General features: G+C 48.2%; 1 protein-coding gene across 3 annotated transcripts in view; it reads right to left on the bottom strand.

Annotated features, from left to right (window-relative positions):
• Cka (Connector of kinase to AP-1) overlaps positions 1–17,511 on the bottom strand; it is an 80,665-nt gene that overhangs the window by 26,576 nt on the left and 36,578 nt on the right. For all 3 annotated transcript variants that reach the window (XM_084582093.1, XM_084582097.1, XM_084582096.1), the window contains exons 2-6: positions 8,246–8,349; positions 3,566–3,648; positions 2,244–2,322; positions 1,760–1,969; positions 728–856 (exon numbers count right to left, since the gene is read on the bottom strand). In XM_084582093.1, the coding sequence (XP_084438219.1) occupies positions 728–856; positions 1,760–1,969; positions 2,244–2,322; positions 3,566–3,648; positions 8,246–8,349 (605 nt within the window). The remainder of the gene's footprint in view (positions 1–727; positions 857–1,759; positions 1,970–2,243; positions 2,323–3,565; positions 3,649–8,245; positions 8,350–17,511) is intronic.

Here is a 17,511-nt window from a genome sequence, read left to right as displayed (position 1 = left end):
GGTTTCTGTAGCCTTTCAGTACCCTCGCTGTGTTCATTTCACCTGCCATGAAGGTGGCCTTTGCTGTGGCGCCCGATTTCCTCCAATGACACAGCTGCTACGTAGTAAGACCACCCTAGGTAGCACCTGGCCTGTCGCTACTTGCTGTGTGGGGAAGCCAACATAACTAGCGCTTGGCACTGGAATTTTTGGGCACATGAAGTCGCTGGAAACGGCTCTGAAACGGTGCTTCAGCTTCGGAGAAGTTCTAACTATCTAGTAAGGGTTGGCTTAGTTTCCGTCCATTCAGTGCATAGGCTGCGCTCTTCCTGCGCAAGTTCTGGCGAAACTTTTTTTTACATATCTCAGCTGTACAGTCAAGCTCGGATATATCGAACCCTGGTATATCGAATTATATCGAGCTGCCTGAATATCCCTCGTGTGACCTGCTTCGCTGCTGAAGGCGATGCGAAAATCAACTGCACCCCAATCATTACATTTACAGCGTACCAATAACAAAACCAGACCTCCTATTACTGGCAATGGCTTTTCCCAAAGCACCGACTGCTACAGCTTTGATGAGAGGCCAAACTCCAATCGCACTTCTGCACAGCGCTAGACATGACCAGCGTAACTGCGAGGCTCCAGTGTGACCTAGTGACCTAAAAAGTGGCTCTTGATCGGAGCTCCACAAGCGACAAAATGGATTTGCTGCTTGCAGGAGCACGTAGCAAGGCCCTAGACTTGCCTAAAGTTGTCCTCGTCGTCCTCCATGTCGACGTTTTCCGTGGACAGGAAGTCAAAGGTGGCCAGGACTGAGGCTTCTGTGTCAAGTAGTGTGTTTTCTGCCACATTGACCATTTTTTTCCCAGGAACCCTGCACGCAAGAGGACAGCGACAGACTTCAGCACTGGCTTCTTTTTGCAAAAGTCCTTCACTGCCCCTCAGAAAGTTGCTCGAAATGATGCATTACAGAGAGCTACTGCATCTGTTCGAGAGAGAAATGCCTTTGCTAGCACCTGGCGTCCCGTCACGGCAAGATTACGCATAAACCGCCAACAAATCAGGCGCGACTTTTCACACTGTCAGGGCAAGAACGAGGCAGTCGCCCTCAGATCTCATAATCTTCACGCACAGTGGCAACTTTCCTTTTCCCGCCATGACCAAGGAGGTGGAGACAAGCAGCCCGCCAATCACTATTAGCCGAATTCGCCTCGCACCCATACCCTTCCCTTGACTAAGCACATCCTAAATTTTGGGGGGAGGGGTGAACATTAGGAAGGAGAAATGACCCAACTAAAGCCTACAGAAAAGCAGGCAAAGAAGAAAATAAAAATGTAAAGGAAAGGAAAGGTAACAATTGTCAATGCTGCTTTACTCCAAACCCCCAAGTCAAGGCTCGAAGGATTCCACTAGCGAAGGCAGATTGTAATCACTGGGCAACACCCTTGCAGCCCGATCAGTGAAAAGGCACCTCAAATTTGCCCCACCCAGGTCCAAACAGACCCATGAATCACTGACGGTGTCCCCACAGAGGCATTTCTTCGTACCGTATAACAGTCCAAATAAAATGCATCAACCAGCTTATGAGTAAATACAACACCTTGCCTTCACCTTTGTTCTGCACGATACTAAATCACCACAAGGACAAAACTTGGCTTTTTTTTTTTTCTGGATAAGTACGGTAATCCTATCACCTTCTAACCTATCAGCTTCTAACGGAGCGGGCATTTGCTGGAGAAAACAGGCCGCTTCAAAGAGGAGAGGCAGTCGCACATACCTCCTCTGCGTGTCCGAGGGCCGCTTGACGGGCTCTCCCCCTCCGGGAGCTGTGCCCCCTCCGCCCCCACCATTGATGGCTGGGTGGGCCTTGTCATCGGGCGCATTCCCGGAGCCCGCGTTGGCCGCAGGTCCTAGCCCCAAGAGTGTCCGGACCCGCGCCGACCGCACGTCCAGGATCGTGTCCGTGTATCCTATCTCCTGCAGGTACCTGGGGGGAGGAAGAGAGCGAAATAAGTAAAGGAAGACAGAGGAGAGACCACGGATCACTGAGAGGCTAGAGGAGGATGCGGCAAATAAAATGACCATCTCCTTTTTAATTCACTTTTTCTTCTCCTTGATCTTGCAGTCTTTGTCCATCTAGGAGCAAAAAATGCTTTATTTATGTCAGACCATTGAAAATCTTGGTTCCCCTTTTGAACAAACGCAAAGGCCAGCTACCAAAACCACAGTCACATCAGCGAAAAATCTCTGGCAATACTCACTGCCTTAGAAGCTGGCGGCCTTGCCTCCACGATACATTGCTGTTGCTGGTGATGAACAGTTCACCGTCCATGGGCTCGTCTAAGAGTGGGGCAGGATGGGAGAAAAAAAAAATCAGCCCTGCCACAAGCAGCAGATCATCGCAATTATAACCAGATGCTAACGTGACATTGAATCCAATGCCCACTCTTGCATAGTTTAAGTCTTGTATACGATTGCAATGCAAGTGCAAATTTTCATCAAAAAGAAAGCTCCGCATTAGATTCAAATTAATATGGTGCTATCGCTGATGTGTGACAAAAAATTATGGCAGCACGGTTCAACAGCTAGCATGAGAACAGAATGAGAATTGGGGTAAAAAGCACTGAAGATGCTACTTCTCCTTCCAGGACAAATGCAGGGAAGCCACCCTCAGATCTCATAATCTTCGCGCAGAGTGGCACACTCCTTTTCCCGCCAAGACCAAGGGGCCGGGACAAGCAGCCCTTCCATTAAGTTTGCCCGGAACCCAATTTGTGCCCAGCCCAAACCCCATTTCAGCCAAGCACCAACCAAATAGAGAGAAAAAAAGAGATTGGGTACGAGATTGGCACATCAAGTGGTGCCTGAAAAAAAAAATAATAATAATAAAAACCTGCCGAAGGGGGGAAAAAAATCAATGGAAAGTATAAGAAAAAAATTTGCTGGCAAGGGTGCTTGACCACAGAACCCCCAAGTCAAGGCTCGAAGGACCCCACTAGCGAAGGCAGATTGTAATCACTGGGCAGCCCCACTGCAGATATATACCTACACATATACCCATACCTACACTTGGATACAACTCAAGGATGCTGCCAGCTAGCAGGTGTCTGGATAAAATCGAATCAACCGTGACACTGAGAGCCAGTCGACACCACTGACTACATGTCCTTCTTCGAAGGGCCACTGCACATCTTTAAAAACACAGTCTGCATATGTTAGGCTGTGCACAAAAGGTTAGACGCCTCCTTTCCCAGATTCGAGCCTAACTAAGCAAATGTAACAATGCCTGGCATCATTCAAAATGGTGCTTGTCCACCCACTCCGCATTCAATGCTTTCACGCAAACCTCTCGAATCAGCCACACAATTCTAAGCAATATCCTCATGCCACGCCGAAACAGTGAAACAATGACGTCACATGCTCACTCTTCATTTTCCAAGGCCGCTGCTTTCCCTAGTGACACGCTTCTTACCACGCAATACAGTCACGCGGGCAGGCCCACACCCTGTCCAGAACCGAGCTAGGTCTTTCCCTGGCTTTACAACAGTTTCCCATCCTGCACGCCCCTGCCTAAGGAAATTACCTTTGTTGACATCGTCGAAGACTGGTGCCTTCAACTCTGTAGGGTTAGGATCTGTGTCGTATTTGAGCTTGTGAGACTTGATCCTGGGATGAGAAATAGGTAGCATCAAAAACTAAATAAATAATTCTGGGGTGAGGAGGTTGTAAGTCCACTGCCACAGAGCCGCACATGGCAGAACAGCAAGTGATGGAGCAACATTGTAAACAGTCACACAAGACTACAACTAGAGCATGACACACGTTGTGAATTTGAGGTTTTAACATCTAACACCGACACGTTGGCTATGAGGGATGCTGCAGCCGAGGTCATATTAAATTGATTTCGACCACATGGCGTTTCTCTGACGTGCGCAAACACTGCACAGTGAACACAGGCACCTTTTGAGCTTCCCCTCCATCGGCCTACAAATCAGCCCAAAGTGTATACCCCCATCAGCCACTATGAAATCGAACAGTGAAGGCCATTATTTCTGAAGCAGCCACTATCAGCAATTGATTGGTTCCCATTAGAGCTCGGTGCTGCGCCAGCTATAACTAGGTTTCCAAGCGACCAGTCAGCCATGCTGAGAAGACAAGTCAACAGACTCGAACAGATTTGTGCAAAGTCATTTCTGCCCCTTTTGTCGACACAAAATTACACTCCTACTGTGCAAAAACCTAAAGACAAGATTTGCAGAAATCGCACAGTGACAGCGCACACAGCTGTTCAAAAACAGCACACGCTCAATTCTGCTTTGGTCAGGCCCAGTCCAAAACTGATATCCTTGCAGCAGATACGGCTCACTGCCATGAACCTCCTCTGGCTGACTGCAACACGTCCTTTGCAGCTTGCCGAGCTCCGATGAGACAAGAGCATGGGTTACAGATTGATACCCCGGGGAGTCCGCCACTAAAAATATGCCCGCCCTGTTTCAACTCCAGAAGACACACTCAATATTACATCCTAATGTGGCCCACCCAATATCTACATTCCTTTCGGAAATTACTAATTGCAGGGCAGCTTTCTTTCAACTTTTACAACAAACACCGTGGGTACCAATGCCCTGTGGGAATACCAAGCTGCCCAAATGCAGTTGGCAGCACGATGCTGTTCGCAAGGGAAAAAAAAAAAAAAAAAAAACTGTGTCTGACACCCCAGACACCTGACATTGATAATGGCAGATAAAGCACGCACATCCCCCAATACCTGTGAGCACATCAGGCTTTCTTTAGCTGCCTCAAAATAATTTTTATTTCCACACACCCACACCTGTCCCCTGACTCTGTAAGTACCGCCATCTTCCTTCGTCCTACCCATTTATTGTGATGGGCTGTCCTTAAAAATGCCACAAAGTTTTGTCGCAGACTAGTATGTCCGAGACAAAGACGGCCATACAATACTGATTTCAGCTGCGAAAACCAATACAGACAAAAGAGCAGGGGCAAGGCACAGTGGAACGGGAATGCAAGCAAACATCTTCAAGAATGGAAAATGTTGCCAAATAACCAGTTTTCTCACTAAATATGGCCGGTTTTACGCAAGTTAGTGGGGAAAAATATTTTATTGTGGGAGGCAGGATTTTTGCTGTTTTAGGTACCATTGACTTTTCTTATTTTTTTTTATGCAGACTTTTGTGGTTCTACAATTGTTGTTTAGAACAATCTATTTTTCGTAAAATTATACTAATTTCTGCAAGAAAACACTGCTGTGATCTCATGACATCCCGAAAACATCAGGGTGGCGAATACTGAAACATGGCCAAAATTATGCCTTACACCTGATTTATGCAGCATTTTTTAATGCAACTTTTCACCTTGCGGTTCCCGGGAATGTGGTCCGGTGAACTGGGACCCATTACTATAGTCTGATACAGGTCAAGGAAAAAGTGGCATCAGGCCATCAAAGGACCCCCCCCTCCAACCAATAGCTGCCGAGCTATACCATGACGTCAACTACGAGTAGCACTTGGACCGTAGTTTCTTAGTGAGTCCGTGCTGGCAAATATAGTTCCTACATGCTTCGCGAGTTCCAGCAAAAATGAACATTCACTCAATTCGAGCATAGTCATTTGCTCATCAGAGTACAACAGGTAGAATGACGAATTCTGATGATGAATTTCAGCACAGTCGAATTTTCACGAAACCGCTTCGTTGTTCTGCGCTTCACTGCATTTCTTTTCTGCCATGGAGACCTACGAAGTGACACTGCTGACAACACCGACGGACGGACGCAGCAACTGGGACAATTGGAGGCGGCCATTTTGGTAAAAGTCTGCGAGACCGTGAGTGCGGAAGAACACGTTTTACAGTTTGTTCGTTTTTTTCTTTTCCCGTGTGCCGCAACGTCCCACATTTGGAGCGATGGCACTGGCTGGAGGGGGGTCCTATGAGGACTCTTTACAGCTTTTTTCTTGACCTGTATCAGATTATATGTGCAAACAGCGCGTGCAGGACCCTAAGTTCCACGACTGCGCACTGGATGTTCCAAATGCAAATTAACGTTGTTTGTGAAGTTTAATACTCGTCAACACCCCTTACACAATACACGAACCTGCCATGAGAAAACCTCGCCGCTATTCAAGTGCAATAGAAAAAACTCATTAAGCTGGAACTACTGCGGGGGCATAGCTTCAACCTGGGACAAAATTGACAAGCACAGGATACTTCCGACAAAAATCCCTACTTCCAGCTGTCTTGAGTTTGCTCTCTCCAAGCTTATGCTGCTCTAGTCGAACACAAGGGTTGGACCCACGTTCATTTAACTGAGCACTATCAAACACAAAAAGGAAACCTGATGTGGAACATGACGAATCTCATTACAACTAATCGAGCAGGGCTTCGAAACCAGGATAAATGCTGCTCAACCTACAAATTCCTCGCCAATATAATCCAAAGAGCAGCACAACATGAAGGTTGACGTCGTCTGCAGTGCTGAACTGCTTCCTAGAATCAGCTGTAGGAACAATCACTCACAAAGCGCTCGGCAATCCAAGACAAAGCAGACAACGGCTTTACGTGAATGAAAGTGCCTGCAGTCAAAAGTTTACAGTTGGGAAGGAAGGAAGTGCTTGTGCAACTTCAATTTAAACCTGCTGAAGACAAGGCAGGCAGGGTACTTCTGAGAACGAAAATATTTGTAGTCCGAAGTGTCTGGTCAACTTAAAATATGCACTTTCTGTCATTAATAGTTTCATTGCATTGTTTATAGACTGAATAACAAAATAAAATGCATAAAAGTTTCTGGTGCGAACGATGAATTTGACAGCTTTTAGCAGGTTTGGGGCTTCCTGCAGCGGGTTTTCTAAATCTGGCAACAATGGCAATAGATTTATAGCTTTTCAGGTAGTTGCTACAAACAGTGAAATGCCACAGAGAAGCACCGCACTGCCCCCCAATGGAAGTGCCCCTGCTTGCGCCCCGTTATCAACTCCCTGGCATAGTGCAGTAACGTGAAGAGCTATTGTTCCAGACCGAACGTTTCAACTTCTAGGCCCACAAGTGCTGCAACAGGGGACCGCCCTCAGATCTCATAATCTTCGCGCACAGTGGCACTTTCCTTTTCCCGCCATGGCCAAAGGAGGCGGAGACAAGCAGCCTGCTGATAACAAAAGTGGCCGGATTTGTCTTCTCTGCCCACCCTTTTTGACTGGTCTCTGCCCAGCTCTACACTATTAAAGAAGGAAAAAAGAAGAAAAAATGAGTGCCAAAAGAAAAATCAGGAAAGAAAAATAAAAAGGTAACAGAGGGTGCTTGACTCCAAACCCCTCCAAGGCTAGGCTCGAAGGACCCCACTAGCGAAGGCAGATTGTAATCACTGGGCAACCCCTGTGCCGCGGCACTTTTAAGCAAGCGCCCGCGTGAAGATCTCATCCAATCTCAGTCACTGGTAACTGTGAGCATTATGTGACAGGGGCACTTCCACTGCACGAATTACTAGCAAGAAATGAGCAACATGTCAAGCTTCAAACTGGAATCTAGTAGGTAACACGTGTCAGCATCAAGAAAAAAAAGGTGCATATCATGTCTTGTAAAAGTCACTTGTCATACGTGGAAAGCTGAAGGATCAAATTATTGAATAAACGGAGCATGAAATTCATCTACCAGTTTACACATCACAAATGCTGCAATACAGTACTACGCAGAAGCATACACAAGCCATACACAATCATCGGAACACTCAGAGAGAGGTAGACATGCTTATCTTAAACACAACCGAGACACGGCTCTTCGACGAGATATCATGCGTTTCAGCCAGCTTTGACACAATGTTACCTCGTACCCACAATTACAAATCCCGATTTTAGTAAAGCTGGGGAGGGATGCAAGGTAGAATAAACAAATGCCATTTTAGTTGGACCTACAAAGCTAGGGCCATTGAAGCCTGTTACGAAAAAAAGAAAAATCAAAGGACTGCACTTAGCTTATGAGCATAAATAGCAAAAGCCTGCCCTCCTCCTTTTCTTGTACCTCTCCCCTATACATCTTCTACCTTTACCTTGCGTGTTTATGTACTAAGCAAACTAGCATGAGAGGTAAAGAATTCTGACCCGAGGCTGCTACACATCAGAAAACCACAGGGAAGCCCAGACTACAACTGACCGTTTGTAGCAGAGATATCAGCAAGCACCCGTGTCCTTTGCACAGATAGGGCATCGAAGCAGGCTCATGCAACAAGGATTCCCTCAAGGAGGAGGCCACATACCTTTCTTGCTTGAGGGCAAACTCGAGCATTTTTATCCGCCTGATGAGGTCATTCTTGAGGTTCTCCTGCCCCTTGCGCTCCCCTTGTAGGAACGCTATCCTAGCCTGCACGACAAAAACAAAAAGAACAGGAAGGTTAACCCACAAAATTGCACAGTAAACGATGCCTCAAGAGTCCAAATCAAAAAATCAATGACAGCGCAGGGAGAGTGTATAAAAATAAATAAAAAGGACGAGCTCTCGCTTACACAAGTACTACACAAGTACTTACAGCTAACCAGCCCAACAAAGCAACTAATGTGGCTTTCGAGAATTTTCTCTTTTTTTTTCACTCTGCGCCACTCGTACGGCTGCTGACGAACCCACACAGTGAGCTGAAGGATTCCTGGAGAGATCAAAGCACCGCAAGAATCAAGCTAACTACTCAAGCCATATGCAGATCGTATAAGCAAACCGCGAGACATCGAGAGTTACTAGAAACTCTGTTTCTCTACCCAGCGGTTTCAGCCTTCAGTGCAATGGCGAGAACAAAATGGAGGCATGCAGTTTTCATTTCGTTGCAATAATCTTTGCACACCCATTTCAGCCCAAAATATGGGCTGCACACCATCTCATTATTATAAACCACCATGAAAAAAACATTTTTTACATGTTGCTAAGCAACTTCATAATACTCAGAATACCAAGCATATATTATTTCATGGCAAAAAAAAAAAATGTGCTTCATAACAATGTGATGTGTGGTTCATCTGCACCTAATAACGAAGCTACTGTCACAGAAACAACTCATGAAAGTGGCCAGCCATTTTGTGGTGTATCCAGCAAAAAGAAAGCCAAGGACGAACATGGGCTACCGAAAGAGTTCTTTTATCATCATGCACATAAAGTGCCATCAACATGAGCTACAAAAACAGTTCAGCCCTGTCACAAGCTGCCTCACCTATTATACAGCGGAAGATGCGGGAGCTTATGGCTGGAATATAGAGCGAAATTCACGGGACTCCGTCGCTCCTCTGGACAAGATTCGACAAGCCGATGGGGCAGTGACCGCCTGTCCTTGACGCGGCTGCTGCGTAGTCGGCCGAGGGTATAAAATAACCGACAGCAGAACGCCCTCACCAGTGCGTTTGGGAAGATTCAAACTTCCGGCCACTCCGCGGTGCTCCGAAAGCGTATTGTGTTCTTCGGGCCCGCGATCGACGCATCGTCCTCTGCACCTGTACGGCCGCCGCTACCGAGCAACACAGCCTTCGACGCCTCAGCAAACAAGAAAGACGTGAGAATTTCGGACTGTTGTTCAATCGAACATTATTTTCGCTTTGTTAACTTTTGACCTGACTTAGTAGTATTTTACGCTGTGTTCTTATGTAACTTTTGCTCATACTTATAATATCTGAAATACCTGCTTTATTATCTTTATAGTCGTCATATTTTTATCACAGTGTTTTGTTCATTGTCGGGTTTTTTTTCTCTTATCATTTATTTCTTCGTCTTTATCAATATCTTGTCGTGGCGTTGTATTCTCTTTCATTGTACTCTATTATTATCAGTGTAATTTTGGTCTGCTATTTATAAACCTTCAATTGTTTGTAAAAGAAAGTGACCTATTTGTACTTATTCCTCAATCACACACCGACACACGTGCTTCACGGGTTGACCGGCCTAACTTTTAAATGTGTTCACAACCCTCATAGAGGAACGACGAGTAATCGTAAAGAGGATCCCGCACCTCTTGTGACCGTAAAGGCGGGGGTTTGTGACATAATTGGCGTCCGCGAACAGGACTGGTCAACCAAGTGTCGGTGAGGGAGAGAGGAGTAGGTGCAATTTTTTTAGTGTTGTATCCTAGCACTGCATAACGCTTTCCACCTAACATGGCTGATGCAGAGTTAGAACGGCTTGTTGAGTATGGCCGAACTTTTGGCTTTGAGGGTCAAGAGCTGCTCAAATGGGTAGATCAGGAGCGAGCTCGTCGCAGAGAAGAACGCAATGAGGAACGTACGCGGCGGAAAGAGGAGGCAGAACTAGAATCTAAACTCCGGATGGCGGAGATGGAGAAAGAAAAGGAGTTACGGATGGCGGAGATGGAAAAAGAAAAGGAGTTACTGATACTCCGACGAGACCTACCTAATAATCCGGCAACTGACGCTAACAGCACCGGAGAGACAAGGTCAGAAACGGGGGAGAGTCAAGCTGCTCGGCCCGAACGCATAAGCCCGCACAAGCTGATGCCGGTTTTTAATGAGGGCAGGGACGACCTTGACGCTTACCTCATGCGTTTCGAGCGCGTCGCTGAGAGTCAGAATTGGCCTCGCGACCAGTGGGCTACAGCCCTTAGTCTATGTTTAAGCGGCGAAGCGCTCAGCGTTTTTAGTCGCATGTCTGCGTCCGAGTGCTTGGACTACAACAAGCTCCGGCAGGCACTCATGATTCGCTTCCGTATGACAGAGGAAGGGTTCAGAGAAAAATTCAGGTCTGCTAGTCCCCGGAACGAGGAAACGTGTTCACAGTTCGTGACGCGTCTTCAGAACTTCCTAGACAGATGGATAGAGCTGTCGGACACAAAGAAAGAGTACGCAGATCTCTTTGACCTGATTCTAAAGGAACAGTTCCTTTCTAACTGCGCCACTCCGCTACAAATGTTTTTGAAAGAAAAGAAGGACACATCCTTCTCTGAAACAGTAGCAAGGGCAGAAAAGTATGTGGAGGCCCATGGCTGGTCAAACTTCGGAAAGCGAAGCACCCCGAAGAATAAGGCAGAAAACGCCGTCTCCAAGACGACCGAGAGAAGGGAAACTTTGCTTCAATCATCGGATGCGAAGAGCAGCGATGAAAAGAAATGTTTTATTTGTTCACGCACGGGACACCGCCCCGAAAATTGCCGGGCCGCCCCATCCGACGGATCGGGACCGCCCAAGAAATGCCACAAATGCGGAAAACCAGGTCATCCAAGCTGGAGATGCTGGGCAAATGGGGCCCTGAAACAGAGAGAAGAAAATCGGGAGTCCGCTGCAGTATGTGTTGAGAACGGATACCTCGAACTTAAGGATGGAGGGAAGATCCCCGTCATCAACGCTGGGTTCACCAGTAAAGAATGCGCCGTCAGGGAATGCTTACCTGTCGTAGCCGGCATGATCGGAGGCCAGACAGTCCGAGTCCTGAGAGACACAGGCTGCAACACGGTGGTGGTAAGAAAGGACTTAGTACGGAAAGAAGATATCACCGATATGAAGTCTCCAGTTTACCTACTTGACCGCTCAGTCCTAATGCTCCCAGAAGCTTGGGTCGATGTCGACACCCCGTACTTTCAGGGACGACTTCTCGCTAAGTGTATGGAGAATCCCTTGTACGATTTGGTGCTGGGAAATGTGGAAGGTGCTAGGCCAGCAGACGACCCCGATCCGAACTGGCACAAGACAACAGAAAGCGAGACTACGAAGTCCACTGCAGTAAAAGTTGAAGAGCTAGCGCCTGACACAGAGAGCCCCGCACCCATTTCGGATGCCGTTGAAGCTTGTCCGGTAGTGACTAGAGCGCAGGCGTGCAGGGATAAAACGCTGAAGAAGCTTAAAGTCCTGCAAGGCCTCCCTAGTGTATGCCGCGAAGAGTTGGTTCAAGAGCAAGAGAATGACGCGACCCTACGCTCGTGTTTCGATCGCGTAGGCCCGCCACAAGCGAAGAAAGGAAAGGGTAGCCACCAGTTTTTCATTGCTAACGGCGTCCTTCAAAGGAAATACGTCGCCGAGTCGGGCGGGGAGTACACTCAAGTTGTTGTGCCCCAAAAGTACAGATCAGCTATTCTCAAGCTGGCACATGATGGGTTGATGGGAGGCCACCAAGGCGCGAAGAAAACCCTACTGAAGCTTCAGACAGAATTCTTCTGGCCAGCAATGCAGGCTGACGCTAAGCGGTTCGTTGCCTCTTGCGATCTGTGCCAACGCACAACTCCGAAGGGTCACACCACACGAGCGCCTTTGGTTCGAGTGCCCGTCATTGAGACACCGTTTCAAAGGGTGGCGATCGACATCGTTGGTCCACTCAACCCGAAGTCCGCTCAAGGCAATCGGTACATCCTGACCATGGTGGACTATGCCACTCGGTACCCTGATGCAGTCGCACTTCCTAGCGTCGAGATCGAAAGGGTAGCCGAAGCACTTGTCGAAATGTTTTCCCGTGTAGGAGTGCCCAGAGAGGTCCTCAGTGACAGGGGCACGAATTTTACGTCCGAAGTAATGAAGGAGGTTAGCCGTCTGTTGTCAGTAAAACAGCTGCATACCTCTCCCTACCACCCGATAGCGAACGGCCTAGTCGAACGGTTTAACGGCACGCTTAAACAAATGCTCAAGCGCATGTGTCAAGACAGACCAACCGATTGGGATCGCTACCTGGCTCCACTTTTGTTTGCATACAGGGAAGTGCCCCAAGAAAGCCTCGGCTTTTCCCCATTCGAACTGTTATATGGGCGAAATGTGCGTGGACCCCTGGCTGTACTTAGAGAGCTTTGGACGAATGCAACCATCCCTAACGAGTTGCGAACGACGTACGAGTATGTGCTTGCTCTACGGGACAGACTGGAAAATACCTGTAAACTTGCCCACGAAGAGCTAGAGCGCGCAGGAGAGCGTTACAGCCGCTACTACAACATCAAGAGCCGCAAACGCTCACTCAAACCGGGAGAGAAGGTTCTTATTCTTCTTCCCACAGAGCACAATAAGCTGCTCATGCAATGGAAGGGTCCCTTTTCGGTCATCAGCCGCAGGGGCGATGTCGACTATGAAGTGGATTTGGGCCATGCCACAAAAATATTCCACATCAATATGCTGAAGAGATACCAGCAAAGGAAAGACGACACCATTGTTGCAGCTGTCGGTGCAGTAATATCGGCAGAAGAAGACAGACGCTGGAGTATTAAGCTTCAGGAATACAACTTCCGTGTCGAGTATATTAAAGGCAGCGAGAACGTGGGAGCAGATTACATGAGCCGGCTGGAATAGTTGTTAAGCTTGCACTACTGCATAGCTGCATTGTGTTGATTGTGTAATGAAAATCGTACACGATGTGCCTGTATATATGTGCACTTGATTGTTATCAGTGATCCGTGACTTGTGACATGTGCGCAAGACATGACTGAAGAACTACAGTGTTGTGGTGTGTGCGGGTTCAGATCAGTGCGTATATGGTGCGCGTCATGGACGGTAGTGAGTGACGAACGATCTTCAGTGCACTGAACGGACCCAATCTACTGCACCCCTCTATAGGGGCGTAATAACATCGTTCTCGGCGCTTGTGGAGTTCTAGAATATTCCGAGGCAATATTCTTCAGTGGGGGGCAGTGTCACAAGCTGCCTCACCTATTATACAGCGGAAGATGCGGGAGCTTATGGCTGGAATATAGAGCGAAATTCACGGGACTCCGTCGCTCCTCTGGACAAGATTCGACAAGCCGATGGGGCAGTGACCGCCTGTCCTTGACGCGGCTGCTGCGTAGTCGGCCGAGGGTATAAAATAACCGACAGCAGAACGCCCTCACCAGTGCGTTTGGGAAGATTCAAACTTCCGGCCACTCCGCGGTGCTCCGAAAGCGTATTGTGTTCTTCGGGCCCGCGATCGACGCATCGTCCTCTGCACCTGTACGGCCGCCGCTACCGAGCAACACAGCCTTCGACGCCTCAGCAAACAAGAAAGACGTGAGAATTTCGGACTGTTGTTCAATCGAACATTATTTTCGCTTTGTTAGCTTTTGACCTGACTTAGTAGTATTTTACGCTGTGTTCTTATGTAACTTTTGCTCATACTTATAATATCTGAAATACCTGCTTTATTATCTTTATAGTCGTCATATTTTTATCACAGTGTTTTGTTCATTGTCGGGTTATTTTTTTTTCTCTTATCATTTATTTCTTCGTCTTTATCAATATCTTGTCGTGGCGTTGTATTCTCTTTCATTGTACTCTATTATTATCAGTGTAATTTTGGTCTGCTATTTATAAACCTTCAATTGTTTGTAAAAGAAAGTGACCTATTTGTACTTATTCCTCAATCACACACCGACACACGTGCTTCACGGGTTGACCGGCCTAACTTTTAAATGTGTTCACAACCCTCATAGAGGAACGACGAGTAATCGTAAAGAGGATCCCGCACCTCTTGTGACCGTAAAGGCGGGGGTTTGTGACAAGCCCTTAAACAACACGCCCACCCTCCCAAAATTTCCCCGAGGCACACACAGCCCTGTTCCAAGAAGGGTCGTGGCAACGAGCTGGAGCCTTGAACCGTTCCACAAAAGTCGGGGGTGCACAGCGTGGCGTGCCGTTCAACCCGCAAACTCTGCAGAAAGCGCCAGCCGTGTTGAAAGAACAAGCAAGAGGGCTAAAACGAGGGGCGCATTCAACACACCACGTTGGCGCAGCGCCAATGCAGAGAGAAAAAAATAAAATAAAATGCAAGGACTAGAAGGAGGACGGGTAGGAACGAAGAGACAAGAGAAAAAGAAATAAGCAAACTGCTGTGCGAGCATGCGACACGGTCTCGAGGGGGGAGGCTGCCAAATGAACGACCCACGTGAGCCCGTAGTGGAAGGGAGGGCGCCAACCTTGGCCCAGCTTTCTCCCTTTGAGACAGAGACGCACCAGGACGGGAGACAAAGTGTCACGCACATGGCCACGACGAGGTCTGCAAATGTTCGAGAACTAGGAAGCAGGTATGACGAAAGAGACGAGGGGAAATTTGTCATGGTGACGTCCATCCGCCCCTGCGACGTTCGAGGAGCAGAGATGAAAAAATAAAACGGCACGGCTCCTGAGACAACGTTGAAAATTTGGCAAGCAGAGAACGACGACCGCTTTTCGCAGGGTACCCTTCTACGTACGCAAAACAAAACCAGCCGTCTGGACATCCTGTAATCTACATGAATGTATTTGCGCATGGCATGCCAGTTAGCTTATGAACAATGCCACTAGTATGTGTTATCACTGAAGCAGCATAAATTCCGCGCTAGTCAATGGAGCGCCACAGGCACATTGAGAAGGGGCACTTCTTTTTCCAAGGTATCAAAAACCCTATCTTCATGACTTCAGCACCTAAGGTGCTTTAAATGCCAATGTTTGTTTTGCCCGCAAACTAAGAAAGATGCCTATCATGAAGCAAGCTGCTCCAAGCCATTGTCAATTGGCCAGTGGTAAACTATCTGCTAGGTGGAGCAAACAAGGCTGTTCTAATATTATTAATTTAACCTATAACAATACTGCATTTATCCAGTACTGAGAGGGGAGTAACAAACACTTTTACACGTGCTGATGAAAGGTAATATTTCATCAGTCCTTATGCAGACGCACATTATTGTGCTTTTTTTGCACAATGGGTTCAACTTCAACTCTGTAAACGCAACCCTGTTGAACCAAAACAACTCTCAGCTTAAAATATCTGTAACCGTCGAGAGAGTGTGCCCATTATTGCTGCGCTGCTGCTGCCTATGTCAGGCAGTGAAGATATCAACAAGGAACTCTTACTATTACATAGTTAAAGGAGTCAATTCACCAACATACGAAATAATAATTGGTCTTACGGAAAGTTGAGCTAGTTGGTACATGATTGCAAATTGCAAATTCCGAGCGCTGCGACGGAGCACAACAACGCGCCTGTCCTTGTCTTTACTCTCTCGTTGTTGTGCTCCGTCGCAGCGCTCGGAATTTGCAATAATTGGTCACAGGAAACGAAAGGCACAGTATCTGTCGCATGTTCCATGGACCCCTGAACCATGCCGCAAAGGAAGGGAGGAAGGTGGGAATTAAAGTAGAAAGAGACAAAGAGGAGCTGTAGTGGAGGGCTACGGAGTAATCCGACCACCGGGGGTCGTGCACTGACACTGCACAGCACACAGAGGCCTCTTCGGGATCGAACTCGGGTACTCCGGCACAGTAGTCAGGCATCTTGTCCAGTGCACCACCGTGGCAGAGCAGACAAATGAAATGCAAGAAACATTTTTCCACACAGGAAAGGTGCAATAACTATCTCACTTCTTGCAGACACCTTAACTACCTACATTTAAGGGAAAGGAGGGAGGAGAGCATGAAAGGAAGAGAAAAGGGGGGCTGTAGTGGGGGGCTCCATAATACTAATTCTGACCCCCTGAGACTCTCCACTGAGTCCACCGACATTGCACAGTACATGGGCACTTTCAGTGTTCTGCCTCCAGCAACAAATGTGTGCAACTTCTTTGTGGCCATATGACTGTTGGCCCAAGGGCAACACATGACTCGTTGCACCGAAATGTTGAAAAGTACAACCTGCAATTTAGCAGCCCACATCATACACACGAGTGCAGAGCTGCGGGGCTTCGGTGCCCTGAACCGTCGTGCACACAGTTCACACACGAAACTGCACCTACATTGCACTCACGAGAATGAGATGGACACTGAAATTAACCCTGCTGCGAGTGAAAAGTTTCCACTGCTCTCACCCACAGTTCGTGCCTTACGGTCACAGATACGCGGCTAGAAATTTTTGAGGACCCAAGGTAATTTCCTCCACACAGGAGGGGTGGATAGCCGGACTTTGGGAGACCGAGGACCACCCCTTCAGCACAGTTACATGGTGTGTCCTTGCTGGTCGCTGGAACAGCAAATTTGGGGCCACCACAAGCTGAGCCATAGTTAACTATGTGCCTTCTGAAGCTCATCACCTTTTTCCCCAACTCGGGAAGGTGTTGGGGTGTTGGATTCAACACCTCCCCATCCCCTATGGCAACAATGACAAGCGCAGCCCATAAGCTTACTGCTGTGTGCACACATAACGGCAGCATCTGATATGGCTCGGCTCTGAAGGTGGGGAGATCGATCGAACAGAAGACCCTTCCCTCTCCGCTTTCACTGCCGACCCCCCACTCTTGCAAATATGGCCGACGGCAAAATAGCGGAAAACAAAGAGGAGCCAAGAGGCGCGCTCAATGAACCGCGCTCGCTCGCGAGAGAGAGAGAGAGGGGGGGGGGGGGGGGGAAAGCACGCTCGCTCCAGCAGAGAGGAAACGGAAAGCGCTGCACGCCGCGTCCTTTAACCGCCGACGACGACCTTGGCGACCCCCTCCCCGCCACCCTTCTGCATACATTGGCTTCGCTGGCCACCCACCCACGATCACCGGCGGAGGAGCCGGCGCGTAGTTTCACGCATGACTTCGCCGCGCCGGCCCGCAACAACGACGACCGCCGCCGACGCGAACGCGGCACTGCCGGACGGCACGGGCCTCTGCTCGAACTCGCCCCGCGAGGTGAC

The sequence above is a fragment of the Amblyomma maculatum genome, chromosome 10 (genome assembly GCF_055883805.1).
Source record: "Amblyomma maculatum isolate TAMU_Amacu chromosome 10, ASM5588380v1, whole genome shotgun sequence".
Lineage (NCBI taxonomy): Eukaryota > Metazoa > Arthropoda > Arachnida > Ixodida > Ixodidae > Amblyomma > Amblyomma maculatum.
This window is presented reverse-complemented; position numbering and strand designations above follow the sequence as displayed.